A 23,390-nucleotide genomic window follows, 5' to 3' on the forward strand; every position below is an offset into this window, starting at 1 on the left:
ACATATTAGTGGTTTCTAATCGACGACAATATAAAAGGTCAAGATTTTAAAAATTAAAATGGTCTGCACAAAAAAAAAAAAGATAAGCACTCAGATAGTGCAGCACTCCACCAAGGCTGTCCATTCCTCAATTTGTGTATTCAGAAATCACGGCAACATAGAATCTGGCCATTTAATATAAACTAAGTAAATAAATAAATAATGACCTTACGGTGAGCACAGGCGTGTGTTACGCATGCGTATGTTATGTGTGGATATCGCATTGCGTGACCGAAAAATGTATTTAACAATCCAGACTATAAGCCGCATCACTGCCAAAATCTAAACAGGTGGTCCTTGTGTCATTTGGACCTTCATCCAAATTAATTGCTGTAAGAATATTACACTTTATGTTTCACTTGGCAGGCAAATTATGTTTTATTAATTAATGTGACAGCTGCTGCTTTTTTTTTTTAAAATGCCAAAATCGCAATGTAATATAGCATAAATTACTAGAGTTGTGATTTTAATTGCAACTTATGTAGTTCATTTTACAATCTGCAAGCATTAAAGTCAACATTTTAGTGTGTAAATGGGACTTTTCAATGCATGAGATGACTGCCGCTGGGAAATGCACTTGCACTCATCTATGTCTTCACCCCTATTGCTATGGGAGTCTTTCTTTCTTTTTGTTCAAAAAACACCAACAGAGTGAGAAGTCTCTCACTAGATAAACACTCCAGCCAATCTCATCACATCGTTTTGAGTTACGCAGGTGTTGAGTGTGAATGACCAGCGGCTTGCAGATAGTGAACAGCCTATTGCACTAAATCGATTTCACACATAAAGGTCAGTTTACTTGTCATGGTGACTCTTACTCAGCCGAGGAAAGCAGCTGTATTGTGTATTTTGTTGCTCTGGAGGGCTTTTGTCGTGACTGATAAAATAACCCCAAGTGATGTCATAGCAGAGATGTCACTTGGCGTTAACAGCAAGACAAACAGGAAGCCCGTGTTAAAAACTGGAAGAATTAAGTTTAAACAATGTTGGTTTTTGCCAGCTACTGCATTGTGCATTATAGGAATTATAGGATACATTATCTTTGGCTCTTAAGCCAAACTACCTACTTAAAGTTGGAACATCTTGGCCACTATCTCCTACTTTTTTTCTTGCGACTTACAGATTTTTTGAACTTGAGTATTTCAGAAACTGCTGATCTACTGGGATTTCCACACACAACCATCTCTAGGGTTTACAGAGAATGGTCAGAAAAAGAGAAACTATCCAGTGAGCAGCAGTTGTGTGGACCGAAATGCCTTGTTGATGTGAGAGGTTAGAGGAGAATGGACAGACTGGTTGGAGATGATAGAAAGACAACAGTAAGTCAAATAATCATTCATTACAACCAAGGAATGCAGAATACCATCTTCTGAACGCACAACATGTCCAACCTTGAAGAAGATGGACTTCAGCAGCAGAAGACCACACCACTTCTGTCAGCCAAGAACAGGAAACTGAAGCTACAATTCACACAGGTTCACCAAAACCGGACAAGAGAAGACTGGAAAAACGTTGCCTGGTTTGATGAGTCTTGATTTCAGCTGCGACATTCAGATGTTAGGGTCAGAATCTGGCTTAAACAGTCTGAAAACATGGATCCATCCTGCCTTGTATCAATGGTTCAGGCTGGTTGTGGTGTTGGAATAGTGTGCGGGATATTTTCTTGGCACACTTTGGGCCCCTGAGTACCAACTGATCATTGTTTAAACACCACAGCCTGCCTGAGTATCTAACCATGTCCATCCCTTTATGACCACATTGAACCCATCTTCTGATGGCGACTTCCAGCAGAATAATGCACCATGTCACAAAAATCATCAAAAATCATCATCTCAAACTGGTTTCTTGAACATGACAGTGACTTCACTGTATTCCAATGGCCTCCACAGTCACCAGATCTCAATCCAACAGAACCTTTGGGATGTGGTGGAACGGGAGACTCACATCATGGATGTGTAGCCAACAAATCTGCAGCAACTGAGTGATGCTATCATGTCAATACAAACCAAAATCTCTGAGGAATATTTCCAACACCTTGTTGAAAGTATGCCAAAGAATTAAGGCAGTTGTGAAGGCAAAAGGGGGTCCAAACTTTTTTTTTTTTTTTTGGCAAGTTGTACCTAATAAAGTGGTCGGTGAGTGTGTATCAACCACTAATCTGCAACACCTTTCCTTACAAGGACTATGGTAAGACTCAGAGGTTGTAATGTGAGGAAAAATACAGTAAGAAAGGATGAAGCTAAATAAAAGTTAGTGTCTGTCCCTTTGGCATCCCCCAACTACTTTATTGCGGTGCAATACTGAAACACAACAGTGTAACTTTAAGCGCATCATATTGTTTATTAACAGGTCTGAGTAAAGGCAGCAGCGTCTAAAGTTGAGAAACAGCTCCGTCGGCTCAAACAGAGATCAAATAGCGTTTCACTGTCAGGCGTACTATAGCTACTGTGCATGCAGTTGTCAGTCAATAAACTGTCAAAAAGAAGGTTAAAAGAAGTGGTCAAATGACAGAAAGCATCAGATTAACACATGCTCAAGATTGTTAAATAGCAGTTTTAATGAGGAGGGCAAAAAATACACCGTACTATTGATTCCCAAAAACTTTTGTTTAATTTATTCAGATAAAAATGTAAATATCAACAAATTATTCACAATAATTCTGCAGAACCCTCCAGGAGGAATGGAAAAAATTAACTGGCCTTTCTCTGTGCTATGACCCAGCTCGTGGGCTGCAAAAATAAAGTGTAGATTAACGCCATAGTTTACAAAACAGTTTTATTTAAATTAAGAAAGACCTCAAATAAAAATATGGCAGACAAAGTGCAAAACATAAACAGCTGTGAGAGCATGGTGAGTTGCAGCAGTGAGATTTTGGAGATAATACAAGACTTCCCAGCCTGTTTTTTAGCCACATCTAACAAAAAAAAAGTTTGCTCAATTTGTATCCAGAATTAGAGTTGGAAAGCTGTTACTAACATATTAAGTTTGCTTTTTATCTGTCTTCACCTGTCAGATTTACTAGATTTTTATGTAGCTACGTGTAAAATGCGTGTTACACCTTAAATCATCCAAAATTAACACTGGATTCTTGCAATTAGATACCGAGGTACTAGTTTTGCAACAGTATTTTGACTTTTTTTGCAACATTTTTGACATAATATGTAATAAAACTAAGCTAATATTGACACAGCCTAATTATTTGTCTTATTTGACTACCAGACTTTTTTCAAATTGTTTTAGCCCATGCATATGTTCTTCATTAAACATTTAAAAAGCCATACAAAAAACATATCTCACTTATCGTCTCTCATGTAAAATGAAAAAGAAAAACCTGTACAGACTGATTCTTTATTGCATTTGTTTATTTTTTTAAATGCAGTTTATATGCTTTTCATTGACAATGAGACAAAAGCTTTGAAAAAGAACAACAACAGTGTAAATTTCTGGTTGATCTGAATGACTACGTGGCCTATGACCTCATACTAAAAAAATGTGCAGAAACAAAACCTGGTTTGTACAAAATGATCAACTCAGTGAAATCGATCTATTTGACAGTGAAAGCAGGTTTGGTTTCAAGAAGGACTGAATGGTTTGAGAAAATATGTCAGTGGGATTTTTCTGACAGACATTGTAATTCAATGCGCAATGTAATCTTTAAAAGTCAAGTCTTAGCGAAGTATTTACTGTGTAATAGATTAAAAACGTGATGGAGCATTATCACGTGATACCATCAAACGTTTGACTGTTACACATGAAAAACAGCACGAATTTGTCAAAACATTGACACAGCAGTTTGAAATGTGGCTCAGACATACCACAAAATGTACAAATTGTGAATATTAAACACTGACAAGACCTGCACCACAGCACACATCTAAGACACGTATGTTTTTGATGACTGGGAAACAGAGTCTGCTCAAATTAAACAAACTACATTACAGCATTAGCGCCTTTATTTACAAGCCACACTTTCTGTTTTCTAATTTGCTAATTGCATTGTTTCAAATTGCAATTTCAGCTTTAAATGATTCATTTCTTCGGCCCTAGTTTCCAGTAACAGAACTTTATTGATATATGATGTACAGACAGGCTGAGCTGCGTGCGATTATTTTTTTTTCCAGCTTGGTATTTTGCATGACTCAGAAAGTTTTGCGTGCAAATGATAGCACTCCAGAAAGACAGGCGCGCACACACACAGACACACACACACACACACACACACACACACACACACACACACACACACACACACAGAGAGAGAGAGAGAAGGAGGCTTGTACTGCAGTCAGCATCCTTGATCGCCTCCAGTAACATGTCAGAGAACTTCAATTCATCAAGAGAATGAGAGAGATCAGCATTTTTTGCAAGAAACAACACATACACAAGGCTAGACTCACTCCTCTCTCTCTCTCTCTCTCTCTCTCACACACACACACACACACACACACACACACACACACACACACACAAATCGTGCACACAGACAATTTTCTGCCTTCCTCATGCTTCAGCGATCGCAGTCACACTGCTAGGCTGCTTCCACACACACACACACACACACACTGAGTCAGACTCACGCTGACTCTCACACACACTCTGAGTCACACACACTGCAGCAGAGCTCTCTCTCTCTCTCTCTCTCTCTCTCTCTCTCTCTCTGCTCGTCCCTCCTTCTTGCGAGCACAAAACACTCGGGTCTCCATCGGTACGGGACCGGCTGCTGCCTCCTCTTTGAAGCTCCATCTCTCCTCCGCTCTCACTCTCTGCCGATCTCTCTTTTCTTTATTTTCCTCTCTTTCTCTCTCTCTCTCTCTCTCTCTCCCCCCCTCACCCTCACCCCACCCCAACTCACCCCCCTCCCCTCCTCCTCCTCCATCCTGCTCTCTCTCTCTCTCTCTCCACCTCGCCGCTTCAGACAGGCTTGTGTGTTTGTCGGGGTTGAGGGGGTTTGAGTTGTCAGCTAGAGGAGGGAACATGCAGCATCCCGGAGGAACATGCGTGGCATTACCCAACGTGGATGCCTGCCCTCAGCTGTCCTGCGCAGCCCTCACCTTCATGTATTTACAGCAGGTGAGTGAATGAGTGCGTGTGTGACGCGGTGGACGTGAATTTACATCCTGTGTAGGCTGCATGTTAGAATAATCTGCTGCTGGACGTGGCAAGTGGAGCGAGCGGAGCAGAATAACTGCGTGCCTGTATTTACAGGGCAGAACGAGAGAGGCGCACGGTGTGTGTGTCTGTGTGTGTCTTGTTGTGAGTGACTCTTACGTGTGTATGTGTGTGTGTGTGTGTGTGTATGGGAAAGCACCAGTCCTGCTGTGTATTTGATACCAGGGCTCTCTCCTCCACTTTGAAGATGAAGCAGGTGGAGGTGCAAGAAAGGTGCAGCGATGATAGTGTGGGTCAGAAGCGTGGACTTCCATTCAGAGTTTGTTTACATTCTATAAAAGCATCAAGCCTGCGCTATTTGTGTCAGAAAGCTATTTTGGAGAATGGATATTGCCTATTGACTTAATTACACCATACAAATATTCTCTTTTTTGATACTATGGCTTCGGATTACTACATCCATCCTAATGTTGCTCTGATCAGATAAGAATTCTTGCTGTGTTTATTTATCAGCATTTAGTGTTTTAGGTTTTTTTTCGGTAAATTAACAGTGTGGTAAGCGATATAAAAATACATTTTTTAAAATAATTTCAACTAATTGATAATTTATGGATTACACAATTAAATTTGAAGTATTTTCCTCATTAAAAGTTCGAGATTTGGTTTCACTGTTGGTTTTTTCAAAGCAGACAAAACATAAACAGCATAACAGGACATACATAACTTTGCTTTACTTGTCAGGTAATTGTAAGGGTATGACCAGGTGTGATACTTTGAAGGTTTATACTCGCACTGGGGTTTAGTAAATATGTTTTACATTATGTGCTGATTTCAGTTACATTCTAGTGAAAGGGAAGTGATAATTTTTATAAAGATTCATTTCATTATCACTGGACTTTGACAGATTTTTACAATAGAAAGATAACGCAACAATAAAATAATGCACCTATAAAAACTCAGGTAAGATAACGTATCTAGAAAAGGACAATAACTGTAAAAAATGACGACCAACAAGAGCAATATTACACAAGTAAGAGTACAATGGCTATAGTCTGTTCAGATCTGATCACGAGATTTTTAAAATAAATGTTTTGCACCCATTATATAATTAAACTAACAGTAGAGTAATTTTTTTTGTGTGTGTTTGTGTTTTACTGGCATTTCGGCATTTAATGTTCAAACAAGTAATCAAGAATTAATTGTTCAAGTTGTCATACTCACATGCACAGAAATGGAGAAAAAAGGTTTCAAAATGGTGATTTTTTTCCTTTAAAATTGGTAATATGCTGTACAGCCATGCAGTACATTTTGCCTTTTCACAAAAAAATTATAGTTACCAAACATTTTTTTGTGAAAGCATGAATTTCAGAGTCAAGCTGAGTAAGTTCAACAGCAGTATGAACGGCAGCATCGTTGTAAAAGCAGTTCAAATGTATCTATGTTGGCAGAAAAATATGTTTAAATATATATGAAGAGAAGCTGCCATGTCAACAGACAGCTTTTTTAATAGTGAAATAGTCTGTATGAAAGAATAGAACAAGCCCTGCACTAAGAGGAGTTTCAAAAATAATGTTTGTTTCATTAGAAAGAAGAAAAAAAGATTCTGCCTGTTCAGGTTTTTGTTCACCATTTCCACTTCATGCTTTGGTTAAGATGTGTCCTCCGAGTAAATATAATCATGTGTTCAATGAATGAATTTTGTTGTGTGTGTGTGTGTGTGTGTGTGTGAGTGTGTGTGTAAAAGCTGCATTTCTCTGGATAAAGAAGCAAATGGTGAAAACATGATCGCGTCTGTGGGAGCAGTGTTGACACCTTGCAGGCTGCTGTACAACACTGGCATCATGTCATTTGATCATTACACAACCCACAAATCAACAATCATCTGTGATGAGTCCCAGTAGATGGCGCTACACCGTTACACATCCATCACTGTTTGTCCCGTATGGTTTCAGACTCTGTCCTGCACAGAATCAGCTCATTTTTATAAGAAACATTTTAGATTTGAATCCTTTTAATTCCCACTTTGGCTTGTAGTAGAAAATATACTATCAAACTGGAGAGTATTAATAACAGTTTAAGTGTAGTCAAGGAGACAGAAAAAAAATAAAGGTGAGATATGAACGCAGTGTTGAAACCGAGAGGATTTTGGGCACAAAAGCAGGAGTTTTAAAGAGATCATGTAAATGTGGGGTGTTGAATGTGGGATGGCGGAGAGTCCCGTAGATGGCAGGAGCAGCTGGAAATGCATTAGGTGGTGGGAAATGGCGGAGTCTGGCATCACTGGGCCTTGGGTGAGGGACGTGGACTGGCGGAGGTGTTCAGACAAACACTGCAACGAGAAGCTAAGTTATTTAGGGGGTAAGGATGGTTTTTGTTGTTGAATATGGGATTTGCTATTTTTAGCCTGGATGTAATAACAATATAAAGGAGAGTTTCTGCTGCTGGAAGTGACTGTTCTGGGGTATAGTGATGCTGTGGAAAGAAAGCTGTTTTGGAGTCGTGACTTCAATACACCAAAAAAGTCTGAAATAACATAATTTATAATTTGCGCATCGAAGATCTGAAAACCAGAAAAGCAATCAGAATTATTAAAAACCCTGGGAAATAATCAACATCAAGATTCAAAATGTTTTGAAAGAAATGTTGCACAGATTTTAGATTTTTAACCTTGATATCTATTAGCTGCAAGACCTCCCAGGTCTTCAGGAATGAACAAACATTTATATATTTTAATGTAGGTGTTGCTTGGAATAAATCTGGTTTGAGTTATATGCAGATACTGCAGAAATATGATTTTACATATGGCTCTCTGTTGCAGGAGGTGCACTCAGACTTGCTTGTCAGTCATATTGCAGTAAAACAGGTCGGTGTGTGGATTAGGCTTCTAATTGTGCCTTTTATTCTGTGGAGGTGTCGCATAATTGAATGTTTTGGAGAAACTATTCACATTTATAGTGTAAACTATGCACTGTCATATCTCAGAATGCGTTTTGGTGAATACATTCATGCTATTCATCCACAAAAATATGTCATAAATAGCCCCATATTGCAAAAGGTGGCAGATTCTCTTATATCAGTAAATTGGAAACCAAATGTTTCCATGGAAGAGGCAGCGTGGGTCACTTTCTGAATGCAGCAACACACTCAGCTCTGACTGAGGCGTCGTTCTTGAACAACAGAGCGTTGTTGCAGGTGTTTGTGATCTGCTATAAATTCCTGGTGATGTCTGAATGACAGCCCAGCCGTGTAAGGCTGCTGACAGGTAGAGCTAGCACCGTGTTAGCGCTGTTGGCTGAACTGGTAGCTTTTGATGTCTCGCAGCGCTAATGAGATTTCATCAATTTAACATGTAGTGGTGCAGTGGCGCTTCAAAATGTGTGTGTTTAGAATAGGCCTCCAGTGCTGCTGCTTACAGCGTTCTCAGTATCAAATGGTGAATGTGGTGCTTTTCTACCTTAGTGGTACTCGACACGCTTTGCAGTGTGTCTCTTATCCACCCGATAACACACACATACACTCACAGAGCTAATATGTAAGGTGCTTGCCTGGCATCGGGAGCAACATCAGTGCCTTGCCCAAGGACACTTCGTCCTGTAGACGAACGGCGATCAAACAGCCAACCTTGCAATTAGTGAGCAAACCAGCTCTGCACCTGAGCCACAGCCACCCTCGACAACCAACTGCTCATCCAAACTACTTCACACTGACACTGATGGCATTGAGTTACCAAAGCATTAATTAAACTTAGCTGACATCTTGTTGGGTATAGCCAACACCACTGAGTAAGAGTTTAACCTTCTCTCTAACACCTGTGAGTATTTTACAGTCTAGAGCTGCACCTGAAATATTTTTATACACTAGTTTTTTTGATTCATGTATTCACCAATTTGGCAACTATTCTAAAGAATGCTTTTAATATTTGATTAATGTAAAATTAATTTACCCAAACATCCAACGTTTTATTTCATCATCACCATCCAATTTTCACATCACTGCTGTGCTTTCAGATTAATAATAATGGGTCAATATATAATTGAGGGACTTTTGAAGTCCATGGGATTTATCTTGCATACATTTTTAATAAAAGTAAAAATAAATAAAATGTTTATGTTCATTATGACCATGTCTTCATAATTATTTATTGTGAAAGAAATCAATTAATAATAAAAAGTGACTGGATATCACTAAAATGTCAACTAAATAACCATCTGAATTTAATAACAGCCACCTTCTAATTAGCTAAACAATAATAAAATGAGTTTATTCAAAATTTGTTTTGATTGTGATATTTTGATTAAGTTGAGATAATCATGACAGATATTTATTTTTTGGCAATATATCAAATTTTATATGGAAAATAACAAATTGTATCTGTGTCCCAGAAATCACTTTCAACTAAGTTCCCCATTACAAAAACACCTCTCAAGGAAATGTGTTAATTCCAGATCACATGACCTGCTCCACATGATGTCATTTCCTCCTAAAGAAAAGACTGGCAAGACTCCAAGACTTTCTGAGTTATTTAATATAAAGTAGTGTGTGAGTCAAGTGTGGATTTATGGCATGTCAACAGGTTTACTACAAAATCTTTGTAAATAACTTTCAATTTTACTCAACTGTATATATAATATTTAGAAGAATCTTTCTGTAAAAATGCCATGTGGTGTTTGGTTATAGGTGGTCATGTTGATTTTAGACCTGAAAACAGCAAAAATGTCAACTATGATACAAAAAGAAAAATTATATATTGACCCTAATAATAATTGTAATAACAGATCCTATTTGTCAAATGCCTGATTGGAAAGACGCAACAACTTCTCTGAACTGGAGAATCAGCATGTCATTCAGACATTCTTTGATTTACTAGAGAGATATATTGTCATTTGTGTGATAAAAGTTTCCTTGCTTGAGGTACCATGTGATTATCTTTCATTTTTAGGTTTAATTTTTTCACCATCGTTGTGTGGCAGTACAGTTAAAATGGAGTTATCAACCTGCCATAACAGGCAGCAGCTCAGGCACCTCAGACCTGCAGGGTCCCAAAATCCCAGCGTTAATTTGGACAGCTGATGATGGTTTGGTTCAGCAACACAATAGATTCATTTTGGTGTCACTTTTTCATTTGTAATTTTTATATCTCTTAAGCACTTTGAGGCGAGAGTTGTTGCTATCTTTGTGTACAGTTACAGTTACCATGGTTACGGGAGTTTTTCTGGTCTGTGGCGAGATAAATGGAGAAGACTCCAGGTCCTTCTGCTAGTGTGGCGATACAACAGACGGACTCTCCTCATTACATCCAAGTAATATTTCTAAACTCTGAAGTGCACTCTGTCTGTCCGTCCTTCTAAACTGGCGTTAGCATTAGTTTTAGCATAAACGCTAGCAGTGGCTGCCTGTTCAATCCACTACAGAGACACAACTCATTCAGATGGTGATTCATTCACTTATTAAGTAAAATCCTCTTTTGCTTTCTGCACTCTCAACAGTAATTTAGAGGACCTGCTTCCACCAAAATCATTTAATTTACAGTGGATAGATATTCTAATTCTAATTCATTGGTTTAGATCAATCATTTAAGTTGCATTTACGTAACAATGTTGGTAATTAATGATGGTATTAAAGTTGCAGTGAATATATTAAATTGGCTTGACATCTTAATTATTCTATACCATGATATTAGCATTTCAAATCCTTTAAAACTTGTTCATATTATCAATTATTTAGTGAATAGTCATTTAAAATACCATTGATTGTGGAGTTCAGTTCAGATTGGTTCACTGGTTGAACAAAATGCCATTAGAAGTTGTCATAACTGAAAGAAAATGATGCAAAATGTTGCATTACGTTAACTTGGAGAACAGAGAACTTGAAGAATCAATTGCAGTGATATCTGTTGAATGAAGAAGTAGCTTTAGGTAGAATGCCATTTAAAACCTGGAACGGACTCATTCCTACTAAAATTAACATTAACAGTACAACAAAATCACATGATAGTGTTGCATAAGCAGTTTGTCTCAGCTGCTTCGTGTTGCTGTTTCTTGTCTGATGTGTAAAAGATGAATTTTTATTTTAGAAATCTGCTTCTTCCAGCAACAGATAATATTACTGATAAACATATGTAACATGAAATGACGTGACGTGATGTAACATAACATCATTACATTATGAACATTAGGGCCTTAGGGCTGCTCTGGGGGTTCAGGTTGTCTTGAGACAATTTGAATTGTAGTTGGCGCTATGTAAATAAAATTGAATTGAAAATTGAATTGGCGTTAGTGAATATAATGAGCTTCTTATTAGCTGTTCAACAGGTCAAAGTTAAGTTCAACAGATGCTGCAAGTCACCGAATAAGACTTTACTGTTTTACAGGAGTAAATTCTGTTGTTTTTCTTTCTTTATTCATTGACTAAAAATGTAAAACATTTAATTACCATTCTCATTTTGAAATGTGACTTTATATTGTAATTAATATTATTATTATTTGGTACTTTGTGTTATTCATCAGTACACAGAAAAACATTGGAGAGGTTGCATTATTTTACCACAGTAGACTGCAAACCAGCACAGGTCGTTATCATCAACACATCCTGCAGTTATGTAATATTAAATGATTGACTGTTAACTATATAAAATGTCAGCACATTGTGTAAAATGCCCAAGTGATGGTGTTCAAATGTGACCATGTAAGTTTACTAAGAAATTTTGACCATTCTGAGGCTGGTATCAGAAATTTTTTCCAGCATTTCTGGTTAAAATGTGACTATAAAGATTCATCATTTAGCAAAAATAGCATTTAAACTCGTTTTCTCTCCTTTGATTGATTAGCTGATCATTTCAGAGCGCTGGTCACTTTCTGCCTGTTGGGGAAAATAATGAAGCTGCCACCTTCAGTGGTTGGTTATTAGGGGCCCAACAACAAACCTTTAACCCCACACCCTGCAGGAGGTTAATTATATTCATTATTATTGTGGTGAAAGTGTGAAAAAAGGAGTGGACTGCAAAATAGGAATTTGATGAAGCTGTATGTCAAAAAAGAAAACAGCTATAAAAATTCTCTCACAGTCCTCATTTAAGTCATTCAACACATCACAAGGCTTCTAACACAGACGACAAGAAGCCGGTGGCTGATTAATAACATCTGAAACCAGAACCACAAAAAAAAAAAAACACAAAAAAGCCATTAAACCAAAGTGCTTAATGTGTTGTAAATTACATTTCATATGTGGTGGCTTTTGAACATTTTACATTTTGTGAGCTCTTTTTCTGTCTTAAATTTCCTAATATATCTACAAATATCGATGAACATTGGTATCATTAGTTACATTGTCATTTAAACGGCTCATACAAATACAAACATGTAAATAAATTATGTCAATAGAGAGCAATTATAGCTTCCTCACATAGAAATAATATTGAAATATATGTAACAGTACATTTGCTTCCACCTCACAACGGTTTAAAAAACTTTTACACGTATTGTCGGAAGGTTGGCGAGTCTGTCGCGTGTTTTGTGTGACCCAGTTTTGTGATCACATCCGCATCTCGGGCCTTCTGCGGAAAGCGGGGAGAGGGAGACAGCGAAATGCAACGGAACGAGTAAGACGAAATGAAAGTGTGACCGAGCAAAAGCCCGAAGCAGAGGAATATTTTAACGGCGCTCGGGGATGAAAGAGCTAAGTGACGAGCAGAGAAAATGGCTTCTGCAATCTGACAATTTGTCATTAAGCAACTTTCCTCCATTAGTCTCATTCCTTTATCCGGCTCTTTCATCCCGCCTTACACGCTGTGAAACTGTGTGTGTGTGTGTGTGTGCGACAGAGACACAAAAAGAACCTTTGTTTTCAGATTGCAATGTTCAAATAATCCAGATTGTGCTAATGTGTTGGCATGATTTGCCGGTTCATTGTAGTGTGTGTCTACCTTACCTACATAGGGAATCTGGGTCTTTGAAGCTATATATAGTCGAGCCATGTAAGACATTTTGAATACATCTGAAGGCCTTTGGGGATTCTGGTGTCTGTACTTGTGTGTGTGTGTGTGTGTGTGTGTGCGTTGCCAACCCTGCAGATTAATTATTTTTCCAGTATACATACTGTGATGATTTTTGGATTTATTTGAACGCGTGCATTACATGTTTTTGTTCTGTCCAAAGAGCTTGATAGTCTGTGAGGGGAAACATGTGAATGAGTGGATTCATTATGTACACAGTTTATGCAGACAGCCTTTAATTATGTGCACACCATGTTCCCTTGCTTGTGTGTTTGTGTATACGAATGTTCTTGGGAAATACGCTCCAACTAACAGCAGAGAAAAGAGGATCGGGTACTTTTCTGAAATACTGATGATGCCACTGTAAGAGCCTGTATCGGAAATGCTGTTATATACAAACAGAGAAAATGTTACTATGTAGAATTGTGACGTAAATGCTTCTAGTTTCAAATTAACGGTGGGCAGCACCCTGAGAGAAAACAGCTGATAGGATTTGCATTGGGTGAGTTTTAGCCCCCTGTTTCATTCTTTACAATCATGTAAGCTAAATAACTACAAATAAACCCTGTAAGTCCTTCATTTACAGCTAAAACTCATTTTAATCTTTTTTTTCAGACATCATCAAAAATAGTACCTGAGCCTTTCTAGAAATTTTGTGTTGCTAGGCAACATCTAGCTAAACAGGAAAGGCTTGCGTGGCTCGATCAGGAGTTTTATAATCCTGACAAGAGAAGAGAATAGCGATATGTTCTTCTACAGGATGATATTATAAGTGTGTCCAGCAGAGATAAGGGTATATAGCTCTCTCTCTCTCTCTCTCTTGCACTGGACTTCTCCTCATCCCTTTATTTCTTATGGGGGTTTGATTCCATTTCCTTTCCGGTTTTCTCTCCCTTCACCTGCAGCTGTCCCTCAGACTCAGCTTCACTGTAACTAACATTATTGAGCTCCTCTGTTTAAGTACTCTTCCCTCTTCCTACCAGATTTATGCAAATATGATACACTGAGAAGCTATTTTGGGACAGTGGCAGCCTAAAGGCTAGAGAACTGAGCTTGTGAATGCGAGGTTGCTGATTTAATCCCTCGACCGGCAGGTTAAAATCTGGGTTACGAAGTGAAAATGGAGGTCTCCTTCCTGAAAACTGCTGCAGCGCCCACGTGCAAGGCAGCTCCTGGTGAGCAGGTCCGACTGTAGCTGTAAGTGTGAATGTGTGAAAATGCCCAGAATGCATAAAAAGATCATCATGCCTGGTTAAAATAGGGCTGCAGCGAATGATTGTTTGACTTATTTATAGGACATGTGGAATCCCACTAATGGTAGCTTAATAATGATCCAAAACATGCTGGAATGGATTGGAGAGTAAAATGTTTTTCTGTGGAATGGTAGGACATTTTTCTAATGTGTGGCATTTCAGTGGATTATCCTGAATAACCAGGAGTGAGTTACATTAACAGGGAAACAGGACAGGGACGGTTTCTGCTAAAACAAAACACAATATATAAGAAAAAACGGCTCTTTCTATGGTTCAAATGTGAACCATTATAAAGTAATTGACTTGTGCCATCATTTATTGGTGCCACTTACTATGGACGTATCCACTATCTTCAGGGAGAGATTTCAAATAACAATAAAGGAAAAGCTCTGACAGTTGAAAGATTTATTTTTGGTTTCTATTTTGAGGTAAACCCTTTTATATTTCTATCTTGACAGAATTGCTGTAACTCATCATTAGCTCCAACTGCTTTCAGTTAAACAGTCACAAATATTTTTAGCTGAGATTCGTGAAGTCGCCTTTAACAACGAAATGAGTTTTGAGGACTACTGGTCAGTGCTGTCTGCTAATGAGCAGCGTCTCCATGCCGTTGCTAATCTTTACAATCAAAGATGGATTACAGACTGCAACGTGGTTTGCCCTCGAGGACCAACAAAGCTGCAGGGTGGAAGTTAGTTTACGTGAATGACTGTAACTACATTGTTGTTCACTGCTATAAGAATTCTCTCAACATTGCATTATGAACTGAAATGATGCCAATTGGTGTGCATGTTAAAGTCGTATAACTGCTGGGTCAATATATAATTGTGGGACTTTTTGTATCATAGTTGACATTTTTGTTGTTTTCAGGCCTAAAATCAACATGGCCGCCTATAACCAAACACCACATGGCATTTTTAGACAAAGATTCTTCTAAATATTATATATACAACTGAGAAAAATTGAAAGTTATTTATAAAGATATTGTAGTAAACCTGTTGACATGCCATAAATCCACACTTGACTCACACATTACTTTATATTAAATAACTCAGAAAGCCTTGGAGTCTTCCCAGTCTTTTCTTCAGGAGGAAATGACATCATGTGGAGCAGGTCATGTGATCTGGAATTAACACACTCCCTGGAGAGGTGTTTTTGTAATGGCTAACTTAGTTGAAGGTGTTATTTTCCATGTAAAATTTGATATATTGCCAAAAAAGAAATATCTGTCATGATTATCTCAACTTAAGAAAAAGAACACAACAAAACAATTTTTGAATGAGCTCATTTTATTATTGTTTAGCTAATTAGAAGGTGGCTGATATTAAATTTGGACGGTTATTTAGTTGACATTTTAGTGATATCCAGTCATTTTTTATTAATAAGTGATTGTTTAAATAATAAATAATGATGGAATTTGTAAAGACATGATCATAATGAACAGAAAAACATATTTTTTTTACTATTAATAAAAATGTATGCAGATAAATGCCATGGACTTCAAAAGTCCCTCAATTGTATATTGACCCTGCTATTTGCCTTCCATTAATGCCAGTCATTTCCCAAAGCATGCAGTCATATTTAGCTTCCGTTCATAGCATTTTTAAAATGAACTGTTCAGGCCAAACACCCAGCTTGAAAGTCTTGTTTGTTTTCATTGTAAAACAGTCTGTTGTCTGAACACTAATTTCCATGATGGTTGTCTATATTCCTGTATATCGTTTCAGTTGGTGCCACCACATGAGGCAACACAACTAATTAACCTAGATTTTAATTTCACACAATGCAATGAACTATGTGGAAAAAAGATTCCAAGTGGTTCACACACACACAAAAACTCTTCAAAATTAACAGCCAATTTCCAGCTTTTTAAAATCATTTGACATTTTTGATACAGATGCACTCCCTGATTTTTCTAGGATGATTAATTCCTTCTGAATAGAGTTGTTAAAGTCTCTTTTAAAAAAAATCTGTATTTATCCATATTTTCGTTGCAACAAAACAAGACATCACAAGTTCAGTTTTTTTCCAATATCATGCTGCCTGAGGGACAGACACTGTATACATAATTAAACTGAAAGCAGCAATTCAGTGCAAGTGTCATTGTGTTTATTGCAAATGCTAATTCTTAACATCCACAGAGGAGGAAAATCATGAGGAAAAGTTCAGTAAGATGCCATAAAGCTAAATAAAATCATCCTTTTTGGCAACTATTGTAAGTACATGGTTCCAATTATCCAAGTTATTTTTCAGCTTAGTTTCCATACATTTTCTTTGAAATTGCCCCAATCAATCCTATACTTTTTAACATCCCAATATATATGGCTAGTAAATAAACCACAATGGCAGTTTTCCAAGATTGCGCAGCACTAATTCCTTTTGTGTACTTCTGTTTTGGACCGGCACTCAGGATCTGTGTTCCAGCTGTGAGTGATCATGATTGGACAGACTGTCAACCGCACCACACGACAGCTTTGCCATCAGAAGGGTTTTCACATGTGGAGAATAATCGGCTCCATCGCTGTCTCCAACAGCACCCCCCAAAATGACCCACTCAGAGCTGCGAAAACACGGTGGTGGGTTGCGTGGTTTGTTACGTTTCATCTCCAGCAGCAGCTGCTGTCTGTCTAGAGGCTGGTGTTCTGGGTGATCACATGATATCACAATATAGAAATGCCCTACATGTCCTCTCTCTGTCTCACTTTGCTCACCATCTTTTCCTCTATAAACTGTGGTCCAAACCAGAGCATTTTGTTGTGCCGGAAGTGTTTTCATTCTCACATAAGAGCTCCTTTGCTGTTTAAAATTTTCTTGTGAAAGCATCACTACTTTACAGAGTGAATTCACTTTGTTTCCCCACTTATATCCATCCATTATCTACACACCGCTTAATCCTCATCAGGGTCACAGAGGAGCTGGAGTCTGTCCCAGCTGACTATAGGACAAAGGCAGGGGACAGGTCTATCGTAGGGCTACATATAGAGACAAACAGTCACTCTCACATTCACACCTATGGACAATTTAGAATAATCGATTAATCTCAGCATATTTTTGGACTGTGGGAGGAAGCCGGAGTACCCAGAGAAAACCCACACATACACAGGGAGAACATGCAAACTCCATGCAGAAAGATCCCAGGAAGGGTGAGATTCATGCAAAAGAGTCAGAATGATCCTACAAGATGACACTTGGATTATTACCAAATCCTGAAGGTGCTGCATGGAAGAGACCCAAGGCTGAAGCTGGTTTTAACGTATATTTCATGTAGCATGTCTTTTTTCTGGAAGGAGTTAATTTTTCCTGTTTATTGTCAGCCCTATTCATAGTAGTTAAGCCACTATTAAATAGTCTGTGGATTTTTATTCCTAAGGATACTTTGCTTGGATCTAGCCAGGAACCTTTGTTAGGTCTTTCTGTCTTCTTCTTTTCTCATTGTATATTCTTTTTCTTATCATGCTTTTGTAGTATTTTGATTAACTTAAGGGCTTTTTCAATGTGTTTTTCTCTCCTTTAGCTACTCAACACAGACTGGCAGCCAGTTCAGGAACAAGTGGCTTTTTAACTAGTCTCTTCACTGTAAATGGGCTGTGTGTGCTTTTTAAAAAAAGTGGTGTGTTGTTGTAGGACAAAGTGAGCTCTTGTTGAGAATCAGCTCTTGTTCAAAGAGCATATTAAAAGCACTACCGTCAGACATGGAGAGGACAAGAGAGGGAGATAGTGTCAGTTGGAGTTTGAAATGAAACAGAAAGAAGGCGGCTCTGAAAAATGTATTATTTATTATCATCATCTTTGATTTGTTTTGAGATTTCTTCCCTGCATATTGCAGATTTATGATCTAGTGTTGCCAATAACATTTTGTTTTTAACTGTTGACTGTGGACTTTAGTTGGGCACATGTGAACATCTGAGTGTATAGTAATTGTTCTCTTATGGATCTGGGACGATGTTTCTGCCATCAGGGTTTATATGACTGACAAACAGTAAAAGCAATAATCAAGTTTAACAGGTCAAAGATGAGCACAGTTCATAGTATGTTTGTGTAGGTATATATAGAGCCTACATTGAATGCCCTTTAACTACCTCTTAGTGAGAAAATGTGTTGAATTGGGAATTTGAGTGATGAATAATTTTAATGTGATACATATTCAGACTTTCATTCCACATATTCCGAGTTTCATTCCATGTATTCAGAGTATATCAGAATGAATTGAGGTATAGGTTTGTTGTGAGAGTACAGACTCAACTCTGTCCTCTCAGCAGCAAATGAATATATTTCTTCATGTAATGACAAAATGAGTTCCTAATTCCATTATTTGTAATACGCACACGTGTGTATATATAGTTTGTGAACTAAACGCTGCCCTTTGCAGCATCAAACACATTTATACTAAAATGCAACCATTTAAAAAAAATTTTTCTCTCTTAACCCATTGAGAAAATCATATTAATGTATTTGGCAGAGTCACAAATATGTTACCAAACAGAACAGCATGTTCACTTTTCTTTTATAAGTGCAATACAGTACAATAATACTCACCTCATGTGGTAAAGGTTAGGAAAAGATCATGTTTTTGTACATGGAGCAAAGCATTAGTGGCAATTTAGTTCAGGGGAATCTGAAATGGCATGCAGTCATTTTGTATTTAATTTGGGAATTATTCCTCCAAATGAAACAGTGTAGCAATTTCCATGCGCCTATGCGATCCTGTTCTGACGTTCTGTGTCATTCGCTGTTCATTGCACATGCTCGTTTCATCTCTCTCCCTTTCTCTCTTTCCTTCTCTCTCCCTCACACACACACACACACACACACACACAGGCACAGGCACACACACACACACAGAGTACATGTAATGACATGCCAGCACTGCACGGATGAATGGAGTGGGAGATGGAAAGAAAGAGAGCGGGGGAATAGAGAGCAATGAAAGGAGAGGATGAAGAAAGCGGATTAGAAAAGAGAGAAAATAAAGAAGTAGGCCTAAGGAAACCAACTTCAGTCTGTTAAAAAAAAAAAGGCAGGTCTAGCTGAAGAAACACGCCGCTATTGGAGCACGTTAAATGAGAAATTACAGTTTTTATTTTTAATCAGCTGTCTTTGTCTCCATGCAGTACAAGAAAAGTGCAACCAGTAAATTTTATACATGCATCAGGTTTGACAACAGTAACAAAATTACAACATGCATCAGTGTTGTGTAATTTATTTCTTGATTGAATTAATTCATCATAAATATACAGAAAAGGAATGGCAGCTTTTATCTGCATACAGTGTATGAAACTACAGCGTTGCAGTATGACCCAGCAGGTTTTATTTCAATGAAATATAGTTGTTGCAGGAATGCACAACTTTTGAATATAGTTATAATAACCACACATAAAGTGCTTTTAAGAGTTTTTTTTTTTTTTTTTTTTTTTTTTTTGGCCTTTTAAGCCTTAATTACCAAACGATCAAGCCAGTCAAGAACTAAACTTTCGTCACAGGGCATTCGTGTCCATGTGGTACGCAGCCTAACCCTGTACTTATTGGGTCGCTAGCTACAAAATGTTTTCCTTTTAGCCTGCATGAAGGTCTCAGCCTGCACTGTGGCACATAAGGGAACGATAAAATGTGTCGATACATCCGCAAACACACACTGTAACCTGTTTCTATTTTAATTTCAATTGCAATTATCCCAAATGTGTGTTATGAGTACATTATTGTATGTTTTGTGTGTGTGTGTGTGTGTGTGTGTGTGTGTGTGTGTGTGTGTATGCACTCAGCTGTATTTAAAAATGGTGCTTTTGCTTGAACGCCTAACTTCCAGCTACCTGCATTTATAAAATATGACGCCTCCACATTCCCCAACCCCCAACCACTTCCTTTGGGGTTTTCTAATATGTGGGTCAGAGTCAAAAAGCATATGCAAACATGCACACACAACCCAACTGCACATTTGCCAACTCAATTTGACATTTTTTGTGATTGTAAGCATCTGTGTATTTGTGTGTGCATGTGTGTCTGTGTATGTGTGTGAGGTGTTTTCCTCCAGAACATCTCCTATTTTATGCATTTTAAATGTGCCAGTGTGCTCCCTGTTAGTGTTAGCAAACAAATGACAGATAACGCATCAAAACTGAAGAAAAGTAAGGTTGCTTTTATATTTTTTGGAGTTAAAATTTTCCAAAATAAATATCACTATAACTGTTTAATTTTTAAGAAATGCATGAAGCTGTAAAATGAAAGCAAATCAGGAAACATGTGATGAGACGACAAAATAAAACAACACAACAGTAACATACAAACTTGATCAAAAAGAAAATCACTATAATTTTTTATATACTTGATCAAAAACAAAATAGCACTACATATTTTGATCAAGTATGTGTGTTACTGTTATGTGTTGCTTGCTCTCCATCCCGTGTGTATTTTATTTTGTGGTCTTATCGTGTGTTTTCTGCTTTGCTTTCATTTTACAGCTTCACACATTTTTTCATCTTTTTTTTCCCATGAAACATATTTGTAACTGATTTCGTCTAAGGTTAGGTGAAGGCTAAAGTGAAACCATGTGGCGGTACTTTATGATTTTTAACTGCTTCAGAGGTTCCAATGGCCAACTCCTTTTAAATCTACAAAATTATAGTTGTCTTTAGAAGTGTTGCTAGTTGTCATTTTTAACTTTGGACAGAACCAGGTGAGTTGTTTCCCCTATTCTTCCAATCAATATACTGCCCAAGGCTACACTGCAAAGTGAAATTAGTCCAAAACCTAAAACTGAAAATACCAATATCTGTAAAATAGTGACATTTTTAAGCATATTTAAATACAGTAAAACTGTAATTTTATGCTCAGACACTCTAAATGAACATATTACTATTTGGAAAATACAGGCTTTTTATGTAGCCAATATGTAAATTTTTTTTGTAATTTTATATATCTGCAATTTAACAAAACAGGGAAAATCTGTTAAATGACAGATAAGAAATGTATTTACTATTTTTCTGTCCTTATTATAGTTTATTTTCAAATAACTGCAAATAATTATTTGATATATCAGATTTAAATAAAATGAAAAACTGTACTTTCACATTTGAACAAATTCCAATTTGCAAGAAAACTGATATTTGATGTGAACTCAGTGTACAGTTTTGGCTCTTTTAAAAAAAATTGTTTGTTTTACAGCTAACATTTAAACTAATACTTAGATAATACTCTTGGCTGCAGAGATTCCCCCAAAATGTCCAACTCTTCCTTTAAAGATAAGACATTTGCTTCTGTCACACAGATATAATAATAATATTAATAATAACTAACACTCTACACAAATGTTTTGAGACTTTCTAAGACAAGTATCAATGTTAAACGCTCCCGCTTTCTTTTGCTCACGCACACCTTCAGATATAATTACCGCCTCTCGCTCTCTCACACAAATACACACTCCCATAAACACACACTGACACGTGTTGTATGATAAACTAATTTCTCTCACACACTTCCAATATAATTACCCCTCTCTTACGCACACACACAGCTACTTTATGCTCTCGCTGACCTTATTATCTTGTTTCTTGCAGTAGAAAATGATTTTTTTTTCTTCAGAAATAGGGAGACTGTAGACAGAGAGGCGATAAAGAAACAGCTGCAGGTGGTGTCCTACACATTTTCAAAGATACGAAAAGACCAAAAGCAGCAATTTGTTGCATCTCGTGACATTTTCTGACTGCCCTGTGGCTCTCAGCTCCACCCAGTGGCTTCCACTGAAGGTAGAAATAAGAGAGGTACAGTATTTGCTCTGCACCTCTGCCTAAAATGAGTTGCATAGGCTAAGTTTACCTTCCTCTCTGCAAATTTAGAGATGGCCAGTCTTGGTACGACTCACAGAAGGATCCACGATCACTCATCCTCTCCTTATTGAAGCTCTCCTGAACACATTGCTGCCGGCTGTAATACACACCGGTTCAGATTCCACTTGTCCTGGCCCTTGCTTGCTGATCAGATTCCTTCATTCCTTTATTATTTCCTTATATTATGTCAATTGTGAAAGATAACAAGCTAGGTTTGGACTTAAGTCTGACATGTCTCATGGTCAAATCACTGTAATAATTTTGGTTCTTGTTGTTTTGTAAAACAAGCAAAAAACGCCTTAATTAATAGCTTAAACAACATTAGATTGTCTGCTCCAGTCATGTCACACTTCACACATTGATCATATGTAAGTAAGAAAGTAAAATCCTACGTCAAATAACATCTTTTATTTAGTCATCTTTATTTATTTAACCCTGTAAAACCCACTGTTGCAGAAATACATCAGTTTAATTAAACATTATTTTTACTAAATATTTAGCTTTTTTTGTATATTTTTGTTTATTTATATATATATATATATATATATATATATATATATATATATATATATATATATATATATATATAAAAATATAATTTTTGTTAATTTATTTGCTAATTTTTTGTTTTATATTTGGGTCTTACAGGGTTAACCGATGTTGACCCATCATGTGTAGTGTCGTCGTGGTGCTGAACGGACAGCTCCTCCTGCACACTTGGACCTAAATGCATTTTCTCATTTGCTGCAGCGTTCATTACTGCTGACAAGTGTTTTCATTACTGGAGACTGACCAAAGCAGTTTAATACCTGTTCAATAGCTGAATAATAAATCTCCCTCCTCTCCCTCCTTCTCCACGCTTTGCACTTACGATGCCAAGATGTTAATTTTCCGACGTTGCTGTCTTTGCCGCAGTGTACAGTCTGCAGCGATAAATCAGGTGGAGCGCTTATTTGTTTACTTTTCCGTCCCTTCCTTCTGGTCTCGGGGCTCCAAATAGAAACTATTTAAAAGAATTCCTGCAAGCAGACCTGGGCATGTAAGCAAAAAGTGACGCTGCTACGTGGAGAAAAATACAGTCGAGCATGTGCTGGAGGGACAGTGTGGTTTTGATTGGTGCTATGAGTAACAGGCACAGAGGTGAAAAAAGGGGGACTGGGAGCCAGATCTAGAAGAATA

The 23,390-nt window shown here is 37.5% G+C and overlaps 1 protein-coding gene across 8 annotated transcripts in view; it reads left to right on the forward strand.

Moving 5' to 3' along the window:
• The window catches only part of rbfox1 (RNA binding fox-1 homolog 1), a 260,743-nt gene that overhangs the window by 124,017 nt on the left and 113,336 nt on the right, over positions 1-23,390 (forward strand). The window contains exon 1 of one of the 8 annotated variants that reach the window (XM_023290373.3): positions 4,749-5,109. The exons of the other annotated variants lie outside the window; for them this stretch is intronic. Within the exon in view, the coding sequence (XP_023146141.1) occupies positions 5,014-5,109 (96 nt within the window). The 5' untranslated portion in view covers positions 4,749-5,013. Of the gene's footprint in view, positions 1-4,748; positions 5,110-23,390 lie in introns of those variants that run through there. 8 annotated transcript variants of the gene reach the window in all.

The sequence above is a fragment of the Amphiprion ocellaris genome, chromosome 19, assembly GCF_022539595.1.
Source record: "Amphiprion ocellaris isolate individual 3 ecotype Okinawa chromosome 19, ASM2253959v1, whole genome shotgun sequence".
Taxonomy (NCBI): domain Eukaryota; kingdom Metazoa; phylum Chordata; class Actinopteri; family Pomacentridae; genus Amphiprion; species Amphiprion ocellaris.